Raw genomic sequence first — 18,840 nt, 5'->3', positions numbered from 1 at the left:
CCCCGGCGCGCCACTCGCGGGGCTCCTGTCTGCACGTGCCCCGGGCCTCTCCCACTCGTTCAACCAGTCTGCGGAGGGCGCGCGCGTTCGCTTCTTTGTTCCCGCCCACGCGAGGCCCATTTTGACGGATCCCGTTCGAGGCAGGCTGGCGGCCAATCGGAGCTGCAGCCGTTTCCTCCCCGCCTCTAGGAACCCACGAGAACCGCCCCTTTTCCTGCCCACGTGGTCTGGGCCTGCTTCTCCGCCTCGTTTAGTTCTGACCCCTGGACGGCAGTCCTCTCCACTTGGTAGTCCGCGGAGGTATCCTTTCCTGCGCGCTTCAGGCCCCTCGAGGTCGCCACCTCCGAGATTGCTGCGGGGCTCTCGGAAGCCCAAGACTGTCTTGAGGCGCAGCCGGCGCCGCCCTCCACCCTCCCTACCAGCATTCCGATTTCCGTGGTAACATCTGGGAGGGAAATGGTCGTGTTTTCGGTGCCCGCTGAAGTCACTGTGATCTTGTTAGATATCGAAGGTACCACAACCCCGATTGCTTTCGTGAAGGTGAGGGGCGGGGAAGTTACTTGTGCTAAAATACAATTGGAAATTTAAGTATTGCAGACTCTGCACTAGAAACCTGAAGCTTAGGAGAAGTGCAGCTTTACATCCTCTGGAATGGAGAAGAAGGAGGTTGCTTTGGATAACGGGCGTGCTTTCCTCATGGCACCATCTTCTCCGTCCTCGGTTCTTGCTCTTGGTTAGATGCAGCTGGCTGGGAAGAGATGGTGATGGTTGAAAAAAAAAAAAGGTGGGGGGGCTCGGAGGGGCAAGTCCCGGTATGCGTGTGCTTCGTCGCCCCGCAGGTGAGCATCCTGATAGTTCTCTGTGGGGCCTGGCGAGGCTGCAGTCGTGATTTAGTGGTCCTTGAGGTCTGGTTCCTCACAACGGAAACACCTAAATGTCAAGATGACATTCCAGGTAGCCTTGATATCTTGGGCGGTAATGGTCGCTCTTCGTTCCTTTCCTTGGCTGCTGTTAGTGACCCAACTGCTCACTGGTATTTTATTCAACTAGGTTTTGTGGTTCACAGCACTGATTTATTGAACTACAGGACGCTTCTAGGTTCCGTGCATTTTCCTCAGAAGAACATGGAAGCTTGAAGCTTTTAGTCAAAGCATCCTCCTGTTAATCAACGCTGTGCATGTAATCACAAGCTTACTCTTTTCATTATAGCAGGTTCCTTTCCTAAATGTATTCTAGTCGTCTGCCAGAATACATACCAAATGTTGGTATAATTTTTGAAAAAATGTCTCAGGCCTTGATTTCTCTTTAATAATTCATTTCAAATACAAGTATTAGAGATGCTTGGGAAAATGTAGGAAGAACTTTTTGATTCGAGAAACAGCAACTTGTGTTTTAAATTCTATTTCAGTTTATTTTTAAAAGAACCCGTGAAAAGTGATTTTCTAGATGTAGGTTATATAAAATCTATATACACATTTAGGACTCCAGATGTCACAACTACTTAAAAAGTTTGGAAGAATTACAGTATTTTGACATCTTAAACAAAGATTCTGAAGAAATCTAGTTGGACATTTTTTCCAAGTATTTAATCACACCAAGGACGTCAAGATTGCCCAAATGCTAATGATTGTGTTGGCTTTCTTTTTTTCTTGTGACAGAATGCCTGCTTTCTTGGTTTTCAGAGAAAAAAAAAAGATTCCTAATGTTTTGTGGTTATAGTATATAGCTACTTAGCTCCATTGTGGCTCTCTTACTTTCTGCTGTCATCAGGAGATCAGGGTAATAACAGAGAATTTTTGTATTAAATATGTACCATTCTTGGAGACTTTATTTGTGGAATAAAATGCCTCATACAATTCAGTTTTGTAACAAAGTTACAGATACCCCTTCCCTACCTTTTTTTCCCCACTGCATGACTTTATGATAGCCACTTCTTGAAAACCTTATGACAAACTTATTCTAAATCTGAAAATTAAAATACCCTAGCAACCTAAATAAGTTGATTTGAGTTTGACACTGGAACTCTGGTGGAGTAGCTCATGCCTGTAATCTCAGCGGCTCAGGAGGCTAAGGCAGGGGGATCCTGAGTTCAAAGCCAGCCTGAGCAGCTCAGCAAAGGCCCTATACAACTCAGCAAGACTCTGTCTCTAAATAAAAAATAGAAAAAAAGGACTGGTGATGTGGCACAGAGGTTAAGCACCCCTGGATTAAATCCCAGGAGACTATTTTGAAACTCAAGGCAGGCTGCAAAAGAATGATACAGGAATGTTTAAAGGATAGATCATTAGTAGTATTGTTAATGTTTTTGTTACACATGATTTTATCAAAGCCACTATTTCCAAAAGTCTGTTCAGAAGAATGTTAGGTCCTTGGATGTTTATGGTAATTATGCAAATAAATCCATTTAATGTACTTTTGGGAATACTAGTCTGAATGTGTTCAGCTAGATTTCTTAATTGCATGATTTCTCAGAGCCTTTGCATCGTAATACATACGCATATACATGGTGTGTCTTGAGGATAATGGCTTTTTATAAATTTACTTGAAAAGAAACTTTAGCATAGTTTTTGCACACTTTTTTAAAGGACATGCTGAGTTGTATCCTTAAACTTGTAAGCATGGAACTGGGAGTTGAATGATGTTTTATGTGTTGAGCATATTATTAGTCAGATTAGGTATATGAACTTGCAGCCCTGCTCCGTGGAATGATGGAAGGAAACTGAGTACTGTACATATGTGGAATACATAATAACTCATTTTTAAAGATTATGATGAGTGTGTACTATTTACTAAGGCTTTAAAAAGTTGAACAGTTTGCCTGGGATTTGAACCAAAATTGTCTATTCGAGAACTCTTATTCTTTCCATTATTGAATGCAGTCTCTGTAATGAGACCACAGTGTTTGGTCTTTTTTGCTTGGCTGCTTTATATATTAAATAGCACAGTTGATATGAGAACACTTCAGTCAACATGAAGTACCATAAAAGTATATAGTAACAAATTTCAACTTATGTCATCTCTTGGAAATAGGTTTAGTTACAGATCCTTGGACAAAATAAAGCCTTACCTTATTTGGGTGTTTGGTTCAACAGTGAGTGTTTACTGTAAAAACCAAGCATTGTCAGAAATTGCCTTTGAAGTACCCTTAGAAAGTGAATACTCTAGAGCTTGCCCATCTCTCTTTTTTCTTTTTTTAATTAGAGCTTAATGGTTTACATAGTTGTTGGGTTCATTCCAGCAAACTCAGACATACATGGAAATAGATTTCAGTTTCTCTACGTAAATCAAATGCAGCTCATTTTTCCTTTATGGATGAAACATTCCTGCTTCTTCCCTTGAGCATCAGATGAAGTAGTTATTTTGGGATTTTGTGGTGATAAATGAATAATATGTCATGTCAATTATTAGCCACACACTGAACCACTCAGACTGTAAAAGACACTAGGGAACTGAGACTGCCCCCTGGGAATTGACTTGGGTAGAATGGTAGACAGATTGCCAACACTGTTGTTATATTTTCCCTTTTTCTTTTTTTGCTGAGTACTTGAAAGTGTTTGTGTACACACACACACACACACACACACACACAAATACAATGCCATGTAAGTACATAATGTAGTGCCAACAGTTCAGGATATCTTATGAGATGCCATAGAACCTTTCTTTTGCCATAGTGGGGATTGAACCCAAGGCCTCATTCATGCTAGGCAAGCACTCTACCATTGAGCCACATCCCTAGCCTTTTTAAAATTTTATTTTCAGATAAAATCTCAGTGACTTGCTCAGGTTAGCTTCAAACTTGCAATCCTCCTGCCTCAGCCTCCCAAGTATATATTTTATTTTCTAAGTCATAAAATTTTCAGATTTCTCTCTACTAATGCTATAACTGGCTAATTTCTCATAGAAGTTGATGACTGCAGGTCCTTTGTGAGAATCATTACGATTGATTGAGAGCAGAGCCAAAGTAGAACCCAACTTTCTTTAGAGTTCCCACTGCATCTGCATCCTCAAAGTCACCAGCTCTGCACCTAATGGCAGGCTATGTGTCTCTAGAGTTGCTTTTTTCTGCTACTGACTCTGATCTTTACAGTGTTGATTTCCCAACATTTTTTTGGTCATCAAATACAATTGCAGCAGGCACTACCAATATAAATTTATGTATATATATCATTGTACTATTACTAAGTTTTAAAATAAAATGAGATGACACTCTAGTCAGAATGGTAGCTATTAAGAATACAAACAATAAGAAGTCTTGGCCTGGATGTGAGGAAAAAGCCACACTCATACGTTGCTGACGAGACTGCAAAGTGGTGCAGCCAATATAGTGACCTTATAAAAGATGAGATTACAATAATAAAAATGACTGTTGTTATAGTCTCCTATCCATTGTATCATCTTACATGCCCCTGTGTATACACATACTATGGTGCAACCACTTGATCTTTGTCACTGGTGATGTAATATGCATTTTCTTTGTGCATTGTGTTATTCTAATGTTTTTAGTCTATGAATGAACTCCATCAACAGTCCTTGCAGTTATCCCATTGAGAAACCTGGCACTATTTCTGAATTTGGGGAAAATGATCTCTCGTTCTCTATTTTTTTTTTAAATATTTTTTTAGTTGTAGATGGACACAACATCTTTTTTTTTTTTAGTTGTAGTGGACACAATGCCTTTATTTTTATGTGGTGCTGAGGATCCAACCCAGCAGCTCGCACGTACTAGCACTCTACCCCTGAGCCACAACCCCAGACCCTTTATTTATTTATTTATTTATTTATTTTTATGTGGTGCTGCAGATCAAGCCCAGTGCCTCACACCTGTGAGGCAGGCGCTCCACCCCTGAGCTACAGCCCCAGCCCCCAAAATGCTCTATATTTAGAGTTAGTACATGTAACAATAGTTGTGATAGTCTATAAAGTTGCTATGAACACTGTTAATGAATACTGAATCTTTATTCCTAAGTTTCTGCAAGCCTCTGGTCATATTTTCAACTGATCAATGATAACCTTATTTTACATGTGTTTCTGTTTGTCTTATTTAGTATGTATTATTGATTTGCTAACAGTGAGTCACAGCCAATAGCACTGTAACTAATGCTTAAGCACAAAGCTTATCTAACATGTACTTTTTCCACAAGGTACCTCATAGCCTTCTTGAGTTGAGGAACTCTAGATAGTACTTTAGCACTTTGCTTCAGGGTCATTTTTAACAGCAAAATCACCAAGGAAAAAGTGGGAAAACATGGCACAACAGACCTAGAAAGGACACTTGTTTACAACATGGGAGCTTAGGCATGGCTTGTTCAACCTCAGCTGGGAATGTTAGCATCTTTGTATTAAAATTTTTCATCATAAGTATTTGTCCAAAAATAACTTTGAAAGTGCCATGAGTATTGATTTGGAAGTTGCCCATTTCAGGAAAAGATGTGCTAATATGGAATTCACAGATAAGGAGAATTGCCTCTGTAGGATATTATTTCTAAGTACAGGCTTAGAAGTATGTTGATTCTTGGCTACATAGAAATTAGACTTTATTGTGACTCTACTTTTTTTTTTTTTTTTTTTTAATGGTACTGGGGATTAAACCCAGGGGTACTTTACACTGAACTAAGTTCTCAGCCCTTTTTATTTATTTTGAGACAGTGTCTCACTGAGTTCCTTAGGGCCTCATTAAGTTTCTGAGGCTGGCCTTGAAGTTGGCAATCCTTTTGCCTCAGCCTACAGAGTCACTGGGATTACAGGTGTACGCCCCCGTACCTGGCTACTTTTTCTTTTCTAATGTATCACTTGTGATGTTGAAGATGAATTATAATTCTTTGAAGATTTGATAAGGTTGTTTTGGTTTTGGCTAACCTTATTAGCACCACAGTCTTACATTTGTAAGACTGTGGTGCTAATTGAGGATGGTAAGACAGTGGTTAGGAGCTGGAGTTTTAGCTTAGAGAACAAGGTGTTTGGCAAAGTTTTGAACAAGACTAAGGGGAAATACTGTTGCTATTATTACTATTGTTTTATTGGAAATGTAACAAAAATGCCTGACAAACCAAAAATCTCATTTTTTTAATTTTTTGAGATGGGTTCTACCTATGTTTCCCAGGCTGGCCTGGGCTCTAGTGATCTTTCTGCCTCAGCCTCCCAATTAGCTGTGACTACCAGCCTGTGCCACCATGCAGAATCTCTTGGAGAGATCAAAGCTACATTAAAAAAGGAATGTGGTATCAAAATCAAGGGAATTGGTTCTAGTAACTTCTTGAAGTCATCTGCCCACATATGTGAGTGGGTTTGCCTTGATATTGGCATTTGATAAGCTTGGGTTTGAGTCGTGGATTTACATTTGTGCCAGCAGTGAAACTGCTTTGAATGTTTCATCTGTTATAAGACATCACCTTGCAGGGATGTTAGGTGAATTCAAGGAGACAATGTGAATTCCTTTTCTTCCCTTCCATTATTAGAGTCTAAGTCCCTGGGCCAGTCAGGTTCTCCCTCTGAAACTCACTGGAGACACTGACATTCTTTTTTGAGCTGCTTTTTAAAAACCTTATTCCAATTACTTGCCTCCTTGATAACCTTCCCCTTGTTCATTTGTGATTCATTACACTTAATTAGATGACAGTTATCTTTAATTACAATTTAATCTCCATAGATTCATTTTGAATGTGGATGTTGAAATCAAATGTTTATTTCTAAAGACATCAGTTTTCAAAGGAACATACATTGTATGGGTCCTTCCCATTTACCTTAGAAAGATAGGATCAGTAGAGTTATGATTTCTGAGCATCTGTGATCTCAGGGAGCTGCCAGAACACTGAAACTTCTTAATAGTTTTGAATCTAGTCTTTGAAAGGATATTTAAGGAATAGTTCTAATACTGCAACTGCTAGAAATAGCTGGCAAATGGTATGAACCATTCCAATAAATAATAAATGCTGGCTGTTAAAAGGGTTCAAGCAAGTCTTGGGAAACCATTTTAAGAGAGTTTTAATAATGAAAACAATTTAAAAAGTCACAGTAAAACTAGCTAGCCTTTGTACCAGACTACATTAGTCCAAGTAAAGTAAAGCCATAATGAGATGGCAGGTCTACTTCATTCTTCACTGATTAGACCACATCTACCGGCTTTTTTTTTTTTCCTTTCCCCTAACCCACTCCCCACCCCAGTACTTGGGAATTGAATCCCAGGGGTGTTTTACCACTAATACATCCCCAGACCTTTTTATTTTGAGACAGGATCTTGTTAAGCATCTGAGGCTGTCTCCATTGTTGAGGCTGGCCTTGAACTTTGATCCTCCTACCTCAGCCTCCCAATTCTTGGGATTACAGGTATACTGCACCACATTTGGCCAGGCTTTTGTTTTTCAGTGGCAAGTGACCATATTTTAGAGACAATGGTCAAATGAGGGTGAATCTGATAGAAAGGAACTAAAGACATCTACTGAGTGTGTAAATTATCTAATCCTTATAATAACAATTTATGATAATGATTTATTAAAACATGATAATAATGTTTTGCCTATTAAACTTTTAAGAAAATAGAAAAAACTTAACTATTAATTGTTTTAATAACTATTAATAAACTAATAGTTTTAAGAAAGTTATTAATAAACTATTAAAACTTATTGAGAAAAATTAAGTATATTACTTTAACAAGATTATTTAAAATACTAGGTTTTATTACCAACAATCATCCCCTTTTCCTTTCTATTGATAACAGACTGGAAATGAGACTGATAGGCTTTCCTACCCTTTTTTTTTTTTTTTTTTTTTTTTTAACTTCTCAGCTTCTTGATTTACAATGAACCCTGCCCTAAGGAAGAAAGTACAGTGTTGTTTATTTATTCCTGACAAGGATACTTTTGTCCTGACTTAAGAGTAACAGCACAAAGAAGGGTCAAAGAGATCCAGATATTAGAATCATTTCCAAACACATAGTTTTTGCTATTTCTTAACTAGCAGGGTGACATTTATTTTTATGCCATTTAAGTGCATTTAGATTCTACCACACTCCTGACTTAAGAGTAGCATATCCCTTGTGAATTTAATTATGTGAATCGTAGTCACAGATGGGGCTTAGCATGATAGAGATGGAGGTTATATCACCCAGAAAGACTATTCAGCTGCCTAGCTCACCCTCCCACGGCCACAGTTTCAGGGAATAAAAAGTTGTCTGGCTCTGGGAAATGTTTTTTAACTAGTTCATGAAAGATCAGTATAGGTAAATTTAAAACCTGATTTGTTAAGTCTCCCTAATATTATTGCTATAGGTATCTGACACTAAACTCCTATGTGAAAAATAGGATGTTTTCCTTAATCACAGAGAAAGATGTTAAATGGGAATCTCATCCAAGAAAGTGACTTAAAGTGACTTTGACCTAGTAGGGAAGCATGGCTTGACCCAAATATAATTTTTCTTCAGATTTGTCATATCACAGCTGATTCACTACCTGTGTTGATGGGACTCTTTTCTCTTGAGGGTACAGTCTAGCTATTCTGATTTGAAATTTGGGTTTTACTAAATTCTAATAGCCAGAGATAACTTGACTATAATCATCAATTGCATTCAAGTTTCCCCTCATTTTTTAAAATTTTTATTTATCTTTTATTTTGGGGGTACTAGGGATTGAGCCCAGAGGTGTTTTACCACTGAGGTAAATCCCTAACTCTTTTATTTATTTATTGTTTTAAATTTCAAGATGGGGTCTTGATAAGTTGCTGAGGCTGGCCACTTCCAACTTGGAATCCTCATACATTAGCCTCCTGAGCCACTTGGATTACAGGCATATGCCACCATACCCAGCCAAGAATGTGATTTTTCTTAATTTTTATTGGTACATTATAATTATACATAATAGTAGGATTCATTGTGACATATTTGTACATGCACTTAACGTAATTTGATCAATTTTATTCCCTAGTACCTCCCCCTTTCACTTCCTTCCTCCTGTCCTCTGTTTGGTCTCCCTTCTAAATTTGTGAAATTCCCACCTTCCACCTTTTTTTTTTTTCTTTCTTTCTTTCTAGTTTCTACATATGAAAGAAAACAGAATGGTTGACTTTCTGAATCTGGCATTATTTCACTTAACATAATGCTTTGTAGTTCCATCTATTTTCCTGCAAATGACATAACTTTGTTTTTTATGGCAGAATAAAACTTCATTGTATAAATACATATCACTTTTTTTATCCAGAATATGCAATTTATTTTTAAGAACAAGCCAATTACTTTTCCTTTCCTTTTTTCCCCTGAGAATAATGAAATAATCTTCACTATTGCTTTTAAAATTTTAAGTTCTCAAATACTAAAAACATTTGCACTGCATGTTTCCCTTGGAATACTTTTTTAAGTAGTTTTATTTCATTTTATTTTTTAATTGCTTTTGTTTTTTAAATACATGACAACAGAATGCATCACAATTCTTATTACACATATAGAACACAATTTTTTCATATCTGTATATAAAGTATGTTCACACCATTCATGTCTTCATATATGTACTTTGGATAATGATGTCCATCACATTCCTCCATCATTGTTAACTGTTGAGAGCCACAGCCAAAGGGGCCCCAGCAAACTTCCAGCTGCCAGCAAACTTCCAGCTGCTGGCTGATGATTGGCTCACAGCGGCCCCAGCAACATCTAGCTGATTGGCTCCTCGGCCCCAGCAACATCTAGCTGATTGGCTCCTCTGCGGTGATGCTCATTGGGCTGTTTCCCTGCCCTTTCAGACCACGGAGCTGCTCATTGGGGGACTTTTTTGGCTCCGCCCACGTGACCCAGCCAATCGGCCTCAAGAGCAGGAGGATTGTGGGAGGGGGAGAGAAGCTTGTGTGGGAGAGAGAGGCTTGTGGAAAGCCGGTGGTGGCAGTTGAGGCTCTGAGGGTTTTTCCTGAGAGGCTGTTTTGTTTGGCGTGTGTGGTTCTAAAAATAAAGTTAGTTTCTTTTGACAAGTGGCTCCTGATTGTGCCCAGCCAGACTGCGGCATTTGGTGGCCCGCACGGGGAGCGACTGAGGGTAAGTGAAACTGCTCGCCCCTGAGGGCAGGGCGAGAGGATGGGTAGCCATTTTAAGATTCCTCTTTTATTTTGCTTCACTTTTGTTTTAAGTTGCCTGTCCCTGGAGATGAGTGAGACGGAAGAAAAACCGCTCACATCTGAGGAAAAACTATTTACGTCTGAGGAACAGATAGGGAGAAAGGACGGATGCACATGTCAGGAGGATAGAAAGGCTATAATGACTTTTTGTTGTTCCCTTTTTATTTCATTCTGTCTCGGTTTTGTTTGGCGTCATCTTGTTGGGTTGTATTATAGTAGAAATATGGGATCAGAAATTAGTAAAAAACAAACTGAAAGAGTGTTAAGTAAATTGTTAGAGGAAGGAGGCATCCCAGTAAAATCAAGAGCAGTCAGGGCATACGTTGATACAATACAAAAATGTAGCCCATGGCTTTTTAAGGAGGAGTTGTTAAATATATCACAATGGAACCATCATGGTGAAGATTTAAAAAGAATAGAAAAGAAAAGCCCAGGGACTCTGCCAGTTGGCACATTGCCATTGTGGACATTCGTATCTTGTTTGCTTAGTCCAAAGCCTTCAGTTCAGACAATGGTAGAGGAAGGAGAAGACATAATGATTCAAGTAAAAGAGAAGGTCTCTCAAGTTAGTCAGACAGAGGAAAAGATTCAAGTAAAAGAGAAGGCCTCTCAAGCTAGTCAGACAGAGAAAGAAAGTGTAAAACAGAAAAAGCCATCAGGGGGAAAGTTACAACAGGAGACTGCTACTAACACCTTTCTATCACCAGAGGGTGTAAGTGTCCAACCAACAGCACCACCTCTACAGGAGACTGCTACTAACACCTTTCTATCACCAGAGGGCGTAAGTGTCCAACCAACAGCGCCACCTCCATATGCTGGGAGGCCCCCAACCCCCGCAGTTGATAGTTGGGATCCTGAGACAAGATCTCAAATATTAACATGCCCTGTATTTGAGGCAGGAGGGCAGCGATTTTACCAAGTTTTAAATTTCAAAACAGTGAAGCAGCTAAAAGAGGCTGTAACAACCTATGGTTCTCAAGCACCCTTCACTGTAAGCATGGTCGAATCCATTAACAACTTGAACATGACGCCAGCAGATTGGGCTAATATGTGTAAAGCTGTGCTAAATGGAGGACAATACCTGTTATGGAAGGTTGCCAATGAGGAATTTTGCAAGGAGACGGCTAGGCGAAATGCAGCAGCTGGTTATCCTCAGAGAAATCTAGATATGTTGTTAGGAAAGGGACCTTATGAGGATCAGCAGCAACAAATTGCATATGATCCTGGCGTATACGCACAAATTGCTGCAGATGCAATTAAGGCATGGAAGACTTTACAAGGACATGGAGGTTTACAAGGTCAATTATCTAAGGTAATACAAGGAGCTAATGAACCTTATGCTGAATTTGTAGATAGGCTTATTCAAACAGCTACCAGAGTTTTTGGGAATACAGAACAAGCAATGCCATTACTAAAACACCTGGCTTATGAGCAAGCGAATCGTTGGTGCAGAGATATCATTAGACCATGGAAACATGAAGATTTAAACACATATATTAACCCCCTGCCCTCTCTATAGAATTCGTCAATTCTTCCCATGCTCCCACTCCCTACCCAACTGTGAGTCAGTCACCATATATCAGAGAAAATATTCGCCATTTGTGTTTTGGGGATTGGCTAACTTAGCATTATCTTCTCCATCTGCATCCATTTACCTGCAAATGCCATGATTTTATTCTGTTTTATTGCTGAGTAATATTCCATTTGCATATGTGCCGCATTTTTTTAATCCATTCATCTACTGAAGAACATTTAGGTTAGTTCCACAGTTTAGCTATTGTGAATTGTGCTGGTGTAAACATTGATGTGGCTGTGTCCCTGTAGTATACTGTTTTTAAATCCTTTGGGTATGGACTGAGGAGAGGGATAGCTGGGTCAAATGGTGGTTCCATTCCAAGTGAGGCCCGAACTTCCTTAATAAGACTCCTATAGCGCAAGAATTAAAACCAAGAATCAATAAATGGAATGGACTCAAACTAAAAAGTTTTCTTCTCAGCAAAAGAAACAATCTGCAAGGTGAATAGAGAGCCTACATCTTTGGAGCAAATTTTACCCATCACACATCAGATAGAACACTAATCTCTAGGTATATAAAGAACTCAAAAAACTAAACACCAAAAAAACCAAATAACCCAATTAATAAATGGGCCAAGGACATAAACAGACACTTCTCAGAAGAGGATATTCAATCAATCAACAAATATATGAAAAAATGTTCATCATCTCTAGCAATTAGAAAAATGCAAATCAAAACTACTCTAAGATTCCGTCTCACTCCAGTCAGAATGGCAGCTATTTTGAAGACAAACAACAATAAGTGTTGGCGAGGCTGTGGGGAAAAAGGCACACTCATACAATGCTGGTGGGACTGCAAATTGGTGCATCCAATATGGAAAGCAGTATGGAGATTCCTTGGAAAACTTTGAATAGTTTTTTATTTTAAATAGCTGTACTTTAAGTACTATTCTCTTTTTTTTTTTTTTTTTTTTTGGTACCAGGGATTAAACTCAGAGGCATTTGACCACTGAGCCACATCCCCAGCCCTCTTTTGTATTTTATTTAGATACAGGGTCTCACTGAGTTGCTTAGTGCCTTGCTATTGCTGAGGCTGGCTTTGAACTCACAATTCTCCTGTCTCAGCCTCCCAAGCTGCTGGGATTACAGGGATGCACCACTGCTCCTGGCTTTTAAGTACTATTCTTTAGAGGAAACTTTATTACCTATTTTTTTCCAAAGGAAATTTGAATAAATATTATCGCAACGATTTTATTTTTATTGATTCCATGACTTTCTCATTGAAACAACCACTTGACCACAAAGTTCATCCACATTTTGACTTTAAACTTTTATGAGGTAACTTCTTTAATTAGATTTTCAGAAAGTAATATAAATTGCTGTTTATATAGTATCCCCTTCAGCATTTAGTGGAATTTATTCATAATTCCCTGAAGGGCAAACTCTCTTTTTAATTTTCTAACGTTTTCCTACATGTATACTGCTAAACCCTAACAACCCCTTAGATGTCGGGTGCATTAAAAATACTCACATGTATTTATAGAATCCTGGATTAATTGCAGCATTTGTTCATACTAGACTATTTGAAAGTTATAAGTGGATTATAACTGAAGTTAAAGCAATTGTAATCACAGATATTTCTGGAATTATTTTTGCAGTTAAGGGCTTTGCATATGTTGGGCAAGTACTCTGCCTCTGAATCTACATCTCCAACCCTTTTTATTTGATTTTGAGACAGGGTCTTGCTAAGTTACCCAGGCTTGCCTGGATCTTACAATCCCTCCATCTCAGCCTCCCAACTAGCTAGGAGTACAGGTGTGCTCCACCACACCCACTGTTTCTGGAATTATTATTTGGTGGGGGTGGTACTGGGGATTGAACTCAGGGTCACTTGACAACTGAGTCACATCCCCAGCCCTTTTTGGTATTTTATTTAGAGACAGCGTCTCAATGAGTTGCTTAGCACCTTGCTTTTGCTCAGGGTAAACTTGAACTTCCTATCCTCTTGCCTCTTGGCCTCCCAAACTGCTCAGATTACAGGGTTGTGCCACAACACCTGGCTTCTAGATTTGGGGTGGGGGGAGTCTGGACGCAATATCTTTGGTTTATTTATGTACTTTTATGTGGTGCTGAGGATGGAACCCAGTGCCTCACACATGCTAGGCAAGTGCTCTACGGATGAACCACAACCCCAGCACCACCACCCCCCAATAATTTTTTAAGCCTAAAATTTTTCTGTGGGTAAGGTTGGGGAGAAAGCAACAAATTTTTGTTTTGGGGTTTTTTGTTTGTTTGTTCTTAATGACCAAACTTTCTTTACACAATTTTATTGCATATGGAATGGACAATAATTATTATTATTTTGACATTATTTAATCTTAAGCTTGCATCATCTTATCAGAGGTGAATCAGTAAGATTTTAAATTTTCCTATTTCACATATTTTAGAACTAGAAGATTTAATGAATTTTATAAAGTCCACAGATAAACATTTTGGAGAGCTGAGGCCCACTGTTGTTAGTACTATGCTTCTATGACCACACCCCATAAAATAAAACACTTTTAAATTGGTTTTCTTCTCATCTAGGGGCTTAGGAAAATTATTATTATTATCTTTTTTGACAGTGCAATTGCTTTCTTAAAGGATCTTTCAGACTACATGGGCAGAAAAACACACCAAGAATTATAAACCTTGGTGTGCTGAGTTTAAAACTGAAGAGTCAGATTTAAAAAAAAAAAAAAAAAAAAAAATCCTGCTTAAAAAATTATTTTCTAATGTGATTACTTTTTTTTTTTAGTTTTTAATTTTTGTTCTTATACATGACAGTAGAGGATGATTTGACTTATTTCTACAAACGTGGAGTACATCTTATTCAAATTAGGATCCCAGTCTTGTGGTTGTACATGATGTAGAGATTCGCTGTATTGGCATCAGATTCACCATTTTAGGTCGGGAACCATTTTATCTAGAGGCTCCAAAGTTTTGATTCTGAGGCAGTGCTGCTTAAATTCTGGTAAGAAAGTGCCTGCTAAAGGATCAACCCCACCCCAGCTATGACACAACGCCTAAGCAGCTTATGAAATTTCTCTTGTGGACTATAAAGCTGCTCTGTGAGTGCCAACTGACTGCTGCTCTTCTCTGAGGGACAGCCTTGTTGGTTTGCCTCGGGCTACTGACAGTAAATCTCTTGCATGAGATTGCGGTGTGTGGTGTGGTCTTTGGACTTTGTGTGAAGTCTGCGAGTAACCTTTCTCATTGTAGTGTCTTCATATATATATACATAGGAAATTTATGTCAGATTCATTCCACTGTCTTTCCTATTCCTATCCCGACTATCTTCCCTTCATTCCCCTCTATCCTACTGAACTTCTATTCTCCACCCCCATTGTGTGTTAGCATCCACATATCAAAACATTTGACTTTTGGTTTTGGGGGATTAGCTTATTTCATTTAGCATGATAGTTTCCAGATCCATCCATTTTATGACATGTCGCAAAGGCACTCTTTTTTTATGGCTGAGTAGTATTCTATTGTGTATATATACTACATTTTCTTTATCCATTCATCTATTGTAGGTCCATAGCCTAGCTATGTTGGATTGAGCTGCTATAAACATTGACGTGGGTATGTCACTGCAGTATGCTAATTTTAAGTCTTTTCAGTATAAACAAGGAGTGGAATAGGTGGGTCAAATGATGGTTCCATTCCAAGTTTTCTGAGGAATCTCCATACTGCTTTCCAGAAAGGTTGCAATTTGCAATCCCACAGCAATGTATGAGTGTACCTTCTTGCCCACATCTTCTCCAACATTTATTGTTACTGTTTTCTTGATTGTTACCATTCTGACTGGAGTTAGATGAAATCTCAGTGTAGTTTTAATTTGTATTTCTCTAATTGTTAGGGATGTTGAACATTTTTTCATATATTTGTTGACCTATCGTATTTCTTCTTCTGTGAAGTGTCTGTTCAGTTCCTTTTGCCCATTTATTAATTGGGTTATTTGGTTTTTTGTTGTTGTTAAACTTTTGTTTTCTTTATATATCCTGGAGATTAATGCTGTATCTGAGGTGCAGGTGGCAAAGATTTTCTCTTCTGTAGGCTCTCTCTTCATGCTCTTGGTTGTTTCCTTTGCTGTGAAGAAGCTTTTAAGTTTGATACCATCCCATTTGTTGATTCTTGATTTTACTTCTAATACTTTACGAGTCTGCTTAAGGAAGTCAGTTCGTAAGCCTACATGATAGAATGTTGGGCCTATATTTATGTGGATTTATCTCTGTGTCTTTTATTCTGTTCCATTGATCTTCATGTCTGTTTTGGTGCCAGTACCATGCTATTTTTTTATTATTATGGGTCTGTAGTATAATTTGAAGCAACAATATATTGATATCCAACTTGCTCTTCTCCCTAGGATTTCTTGGTTATTCTGGGTTTCTTATTTTTCCAAATGAATTTCATCACTGTTGTTTCTAGTTCTCTGAAGAATGTCATTGGTATTTTGATAGGGATTGCGTTGAATCTGTGTAGTGCTTTTCTTTTTTTTTGTTTGGTTTGGGTTTTTTTTTTGGGGGGGGGGTACCAGGGATTGAACTCAACCACTGAGCTACATCCCCAGCACTATTTTGTATTTTATTTAGAGACAGGGTCCCACTGAATTGATGAGGGCCTCGTGCTGCTGAAGCTGGCTCTGGAGCCACTGGGTTTACAGGCCTGCTCTACCACACCTGGCTCATGTGTGGTTTTTACTCATGATTATATTTCTGATTCTTACCACCTGGCCTGTTTATATGAGTCATTCAGCAAATATTTGAATAAATGAGTGAATGAATTTAAAAATAAGCAGCTTTCTTGAATTCAATTATAGTTTCTCCTAAAGTGTAGGGTCTTCTCTGCAGTGTGTACTTGTGTTCTACACTCACAGCTTGTCTTTTTAGACAGGTTATTCCTAAAACTGTTTGAGCTATTATACCTTGATTTTATACAACATTCTGCTGTACCGTTTGCCTCACCCATTGTCCCACAGTGTGTTGCACTACCTGACTGACTTCTTAACCTTACTGTCAGTGAGGAACTGTTTTCCTTATCATCTAAATCCACTTCTCCATGATCTGCTCAAGAATTAGCATATCTTGGCACAAAGTAGATACTGAAAAATATTGTCAAATGTGCCACAGTTTGATTTGAAAAGAGATATATACTACATTTGCAGTAAATAAAAATATAAACATTTTGACTAGAGAAAGAACTAAGGGTGTAGCTCATTGGTTGAGTTTGTGCTTGGCATGAATAGGGATCTGGGTACAGTTAATCTGCAGTACCAGATAATAAAATTTTGACCAAAGAAAAGTCATTTGCAGGGCATATGTTGCTAATAGATTGTTTATTAGTGAATTGTTTTGCATAATACTTTCTTACACATTACTCTGTAAGTAGTCTGATTACCAAGAAAGAATTGTAGTGATCAGATTTTTTTTTAAAGAAAGAGAGAGAATTTTTTAATATTTATTTTTCAGGCAGACACAACATCTTTATTTGTATGTGGTGCTGAGGATCGAACCCAGTGCTGCGCGCATGCCAGGCAAGCACACTACTGCTTGAGTCATATCCCCAGCCTGATCACAAATTTTTTTAAATACTTGTTATAGGGCGTCATTTTTTTCAGCAGCCATTTGCCATTTTTCAGCACTGTGCATTGGGGGTATTATTGGGAACAAGACACACTCAGTCCATGCCCTCAAAGATCTGTGCTCTAGGAACATAGTTCAGAAGTTGGTAGCCTTTTTTTTTTTTTTTTGTAATGGACCAGGTAGTAAATATTTTGGATTTTGCAGGCCATATTGTCTTGGTCCATATCCCCATTTCTGCCATTATGGCCTCCTAAATATCCAGAAATAAATGAATGTAGCAGTATACCAAATTTGGCTCCAAAGTTGTAATTTACCAGCTTATGTATAGTTCACGTTTCTTGGTCTCGGTCTCTGTCTCTGTCCCACTCATAACAGCAAATTTTTGCTAAGTTCCATTGATTTATCTGTTAAAATTAGCTAAGGTGAGATTATATAGAATAACTGGATCTCATCACACAATTGGCAGAAGCTAACACTTTTTTCTTTGTTTTACTCATTTATCCAGGACATTTTATTTCCTTACATCAAAGAAAACGTTAAAGAGTATCTGCAGACACATTGGGAAGAAGAGGAGTGCCAGCAGGATGTCAATCTTTTGAGAAAACAGGTTGGAATATTTTCTCTCACACATTCTCCTGTGTCTTATAGTTGAGGATGCCTAGAGACTTAGAACGTTCTCTGAGCATACTGTAAAATCAATGCCCTCAATTCACAAGGGAAGAAAGTTGTAGTGACTTGCCAATTTAGGAATTCACAGTACATAATTAAGCTGCCAGATCATGGCAGATTGTTGTCTATAAAATTGTCTCTTTCAGAAGCTGTTTAAATTACATGAACATATTATTTATTAATAAAATGAAGCCCTTTCTGGGTAGAGTGCAAAAGGTTTTATGCAATCTCATTGCATGTTTCATTAATGTCTCCAAGTGACAGCATCTTGTCATTTTCCACTCTACTGCCTCAGGGCGTGCGTGAGTCCTTACCACCCATTTTACAGTGCTCCTGCATCCTCACACCCTGACACATGCCACACTTCTTACCCATCTCACCCTAGGCCTGCCCTTCAGACTCACCTTGGTGGCATGTACTTCATCCTACCTGTTCTCTCACTCAGTCCTCATTCTGTCTTCTTTCACATTGTGTGCTATGCATCTTCTGTTCTCTTGATTTTCTTACCGGAATTGCTTTAGTGGCAAAGATCAACCATGATGAGCAGCAGTAACTGGCAATTAGTTTTCCTACACTGGATATTATAGAATGCTCTCTATAATTCTGCTATTTAATATTACAGTTTAGGACTGGAACTATAGTCATGTTCTTTGAATCATGGGATATTTGGGTTTGTTGAATTTTCTGGATAACTCAGGGTTTATCTGAAGTATCCTCCCCCCCAGTGATTACCTTCTTTATTTTCTCAACCTTGTTCTTGAAACATGCATACATAATCCCCACCCCAGAATCACATGTGCTCTTTGCTTTTTTAAAAAAACAGCATTGGGGATTGAACCCAGGAGCACCAGGAGCATTTTATCTCTAGGCTATATTATTTTGAGACAGGCTCTAACTAACTTGCCAGACCTGGTGTTGAACTTGTAATTATTCTGCT

At 38.5% G+C, this 18,840-nt stretch overlaps 1 protein-coding gene across 3 annotated transcripts in view; it reads left to right on the top strand.

Annotated features, from left to right (window-relative positions):
• Enoph1 (enolase-phosphatase 1) overlaps positions 1 to 18,840 on the top strand; it is a 64,817-nt gene that overhangs the window by 33,478 nt on the left and 12,499 nt on the right. Inside the window, exons 1-2 of one of the 3 annotated variants that reach the window (XM_046457568.2) lie at positions 212 to 540; positions 17,740 to 17,841. In XM_046457568.2, coding sequence (XP_046313524.1) covers positions 457 to 540; positions 17,740 to 17,841 — 186 coding nt within the window. In that variant the 5' untranslated portion in view covers positions 212 to 456. Of the gene's footprint in view, positions 1 to 211; positions 541 to 9,682; positions 10,016 to 17,739; positions 17,842 to 18,840 lie in introns of those variants that run through there. The other 2 variants (XM_058583446.1, XM_046457569.2) reach the window with 2 other exon arrangements.

The sequence above is a fragment of the Marmota monax genome, unplaced genomic scaffold, assembly GCF_021218885.2.
Source record: "Marmota monax isolate L192 unplaced genomic scaffold, Marmota_monax_Labrador192_F-V1.1 WCK01_AAM20220418_F8-fsc00128, whole genome shotgun sequence".
Lineage (NCBI taxonomy): Eukaryota > Metazoa > Chordata > Mammalia > Rodentia > Sciuridae > Marmota > Marmota monax.
The sequence above is the reverse complement of the archived record's forward strand: the minus strand, read 5'-3'. Positions and strand labels throughout refer to the sequence as shown.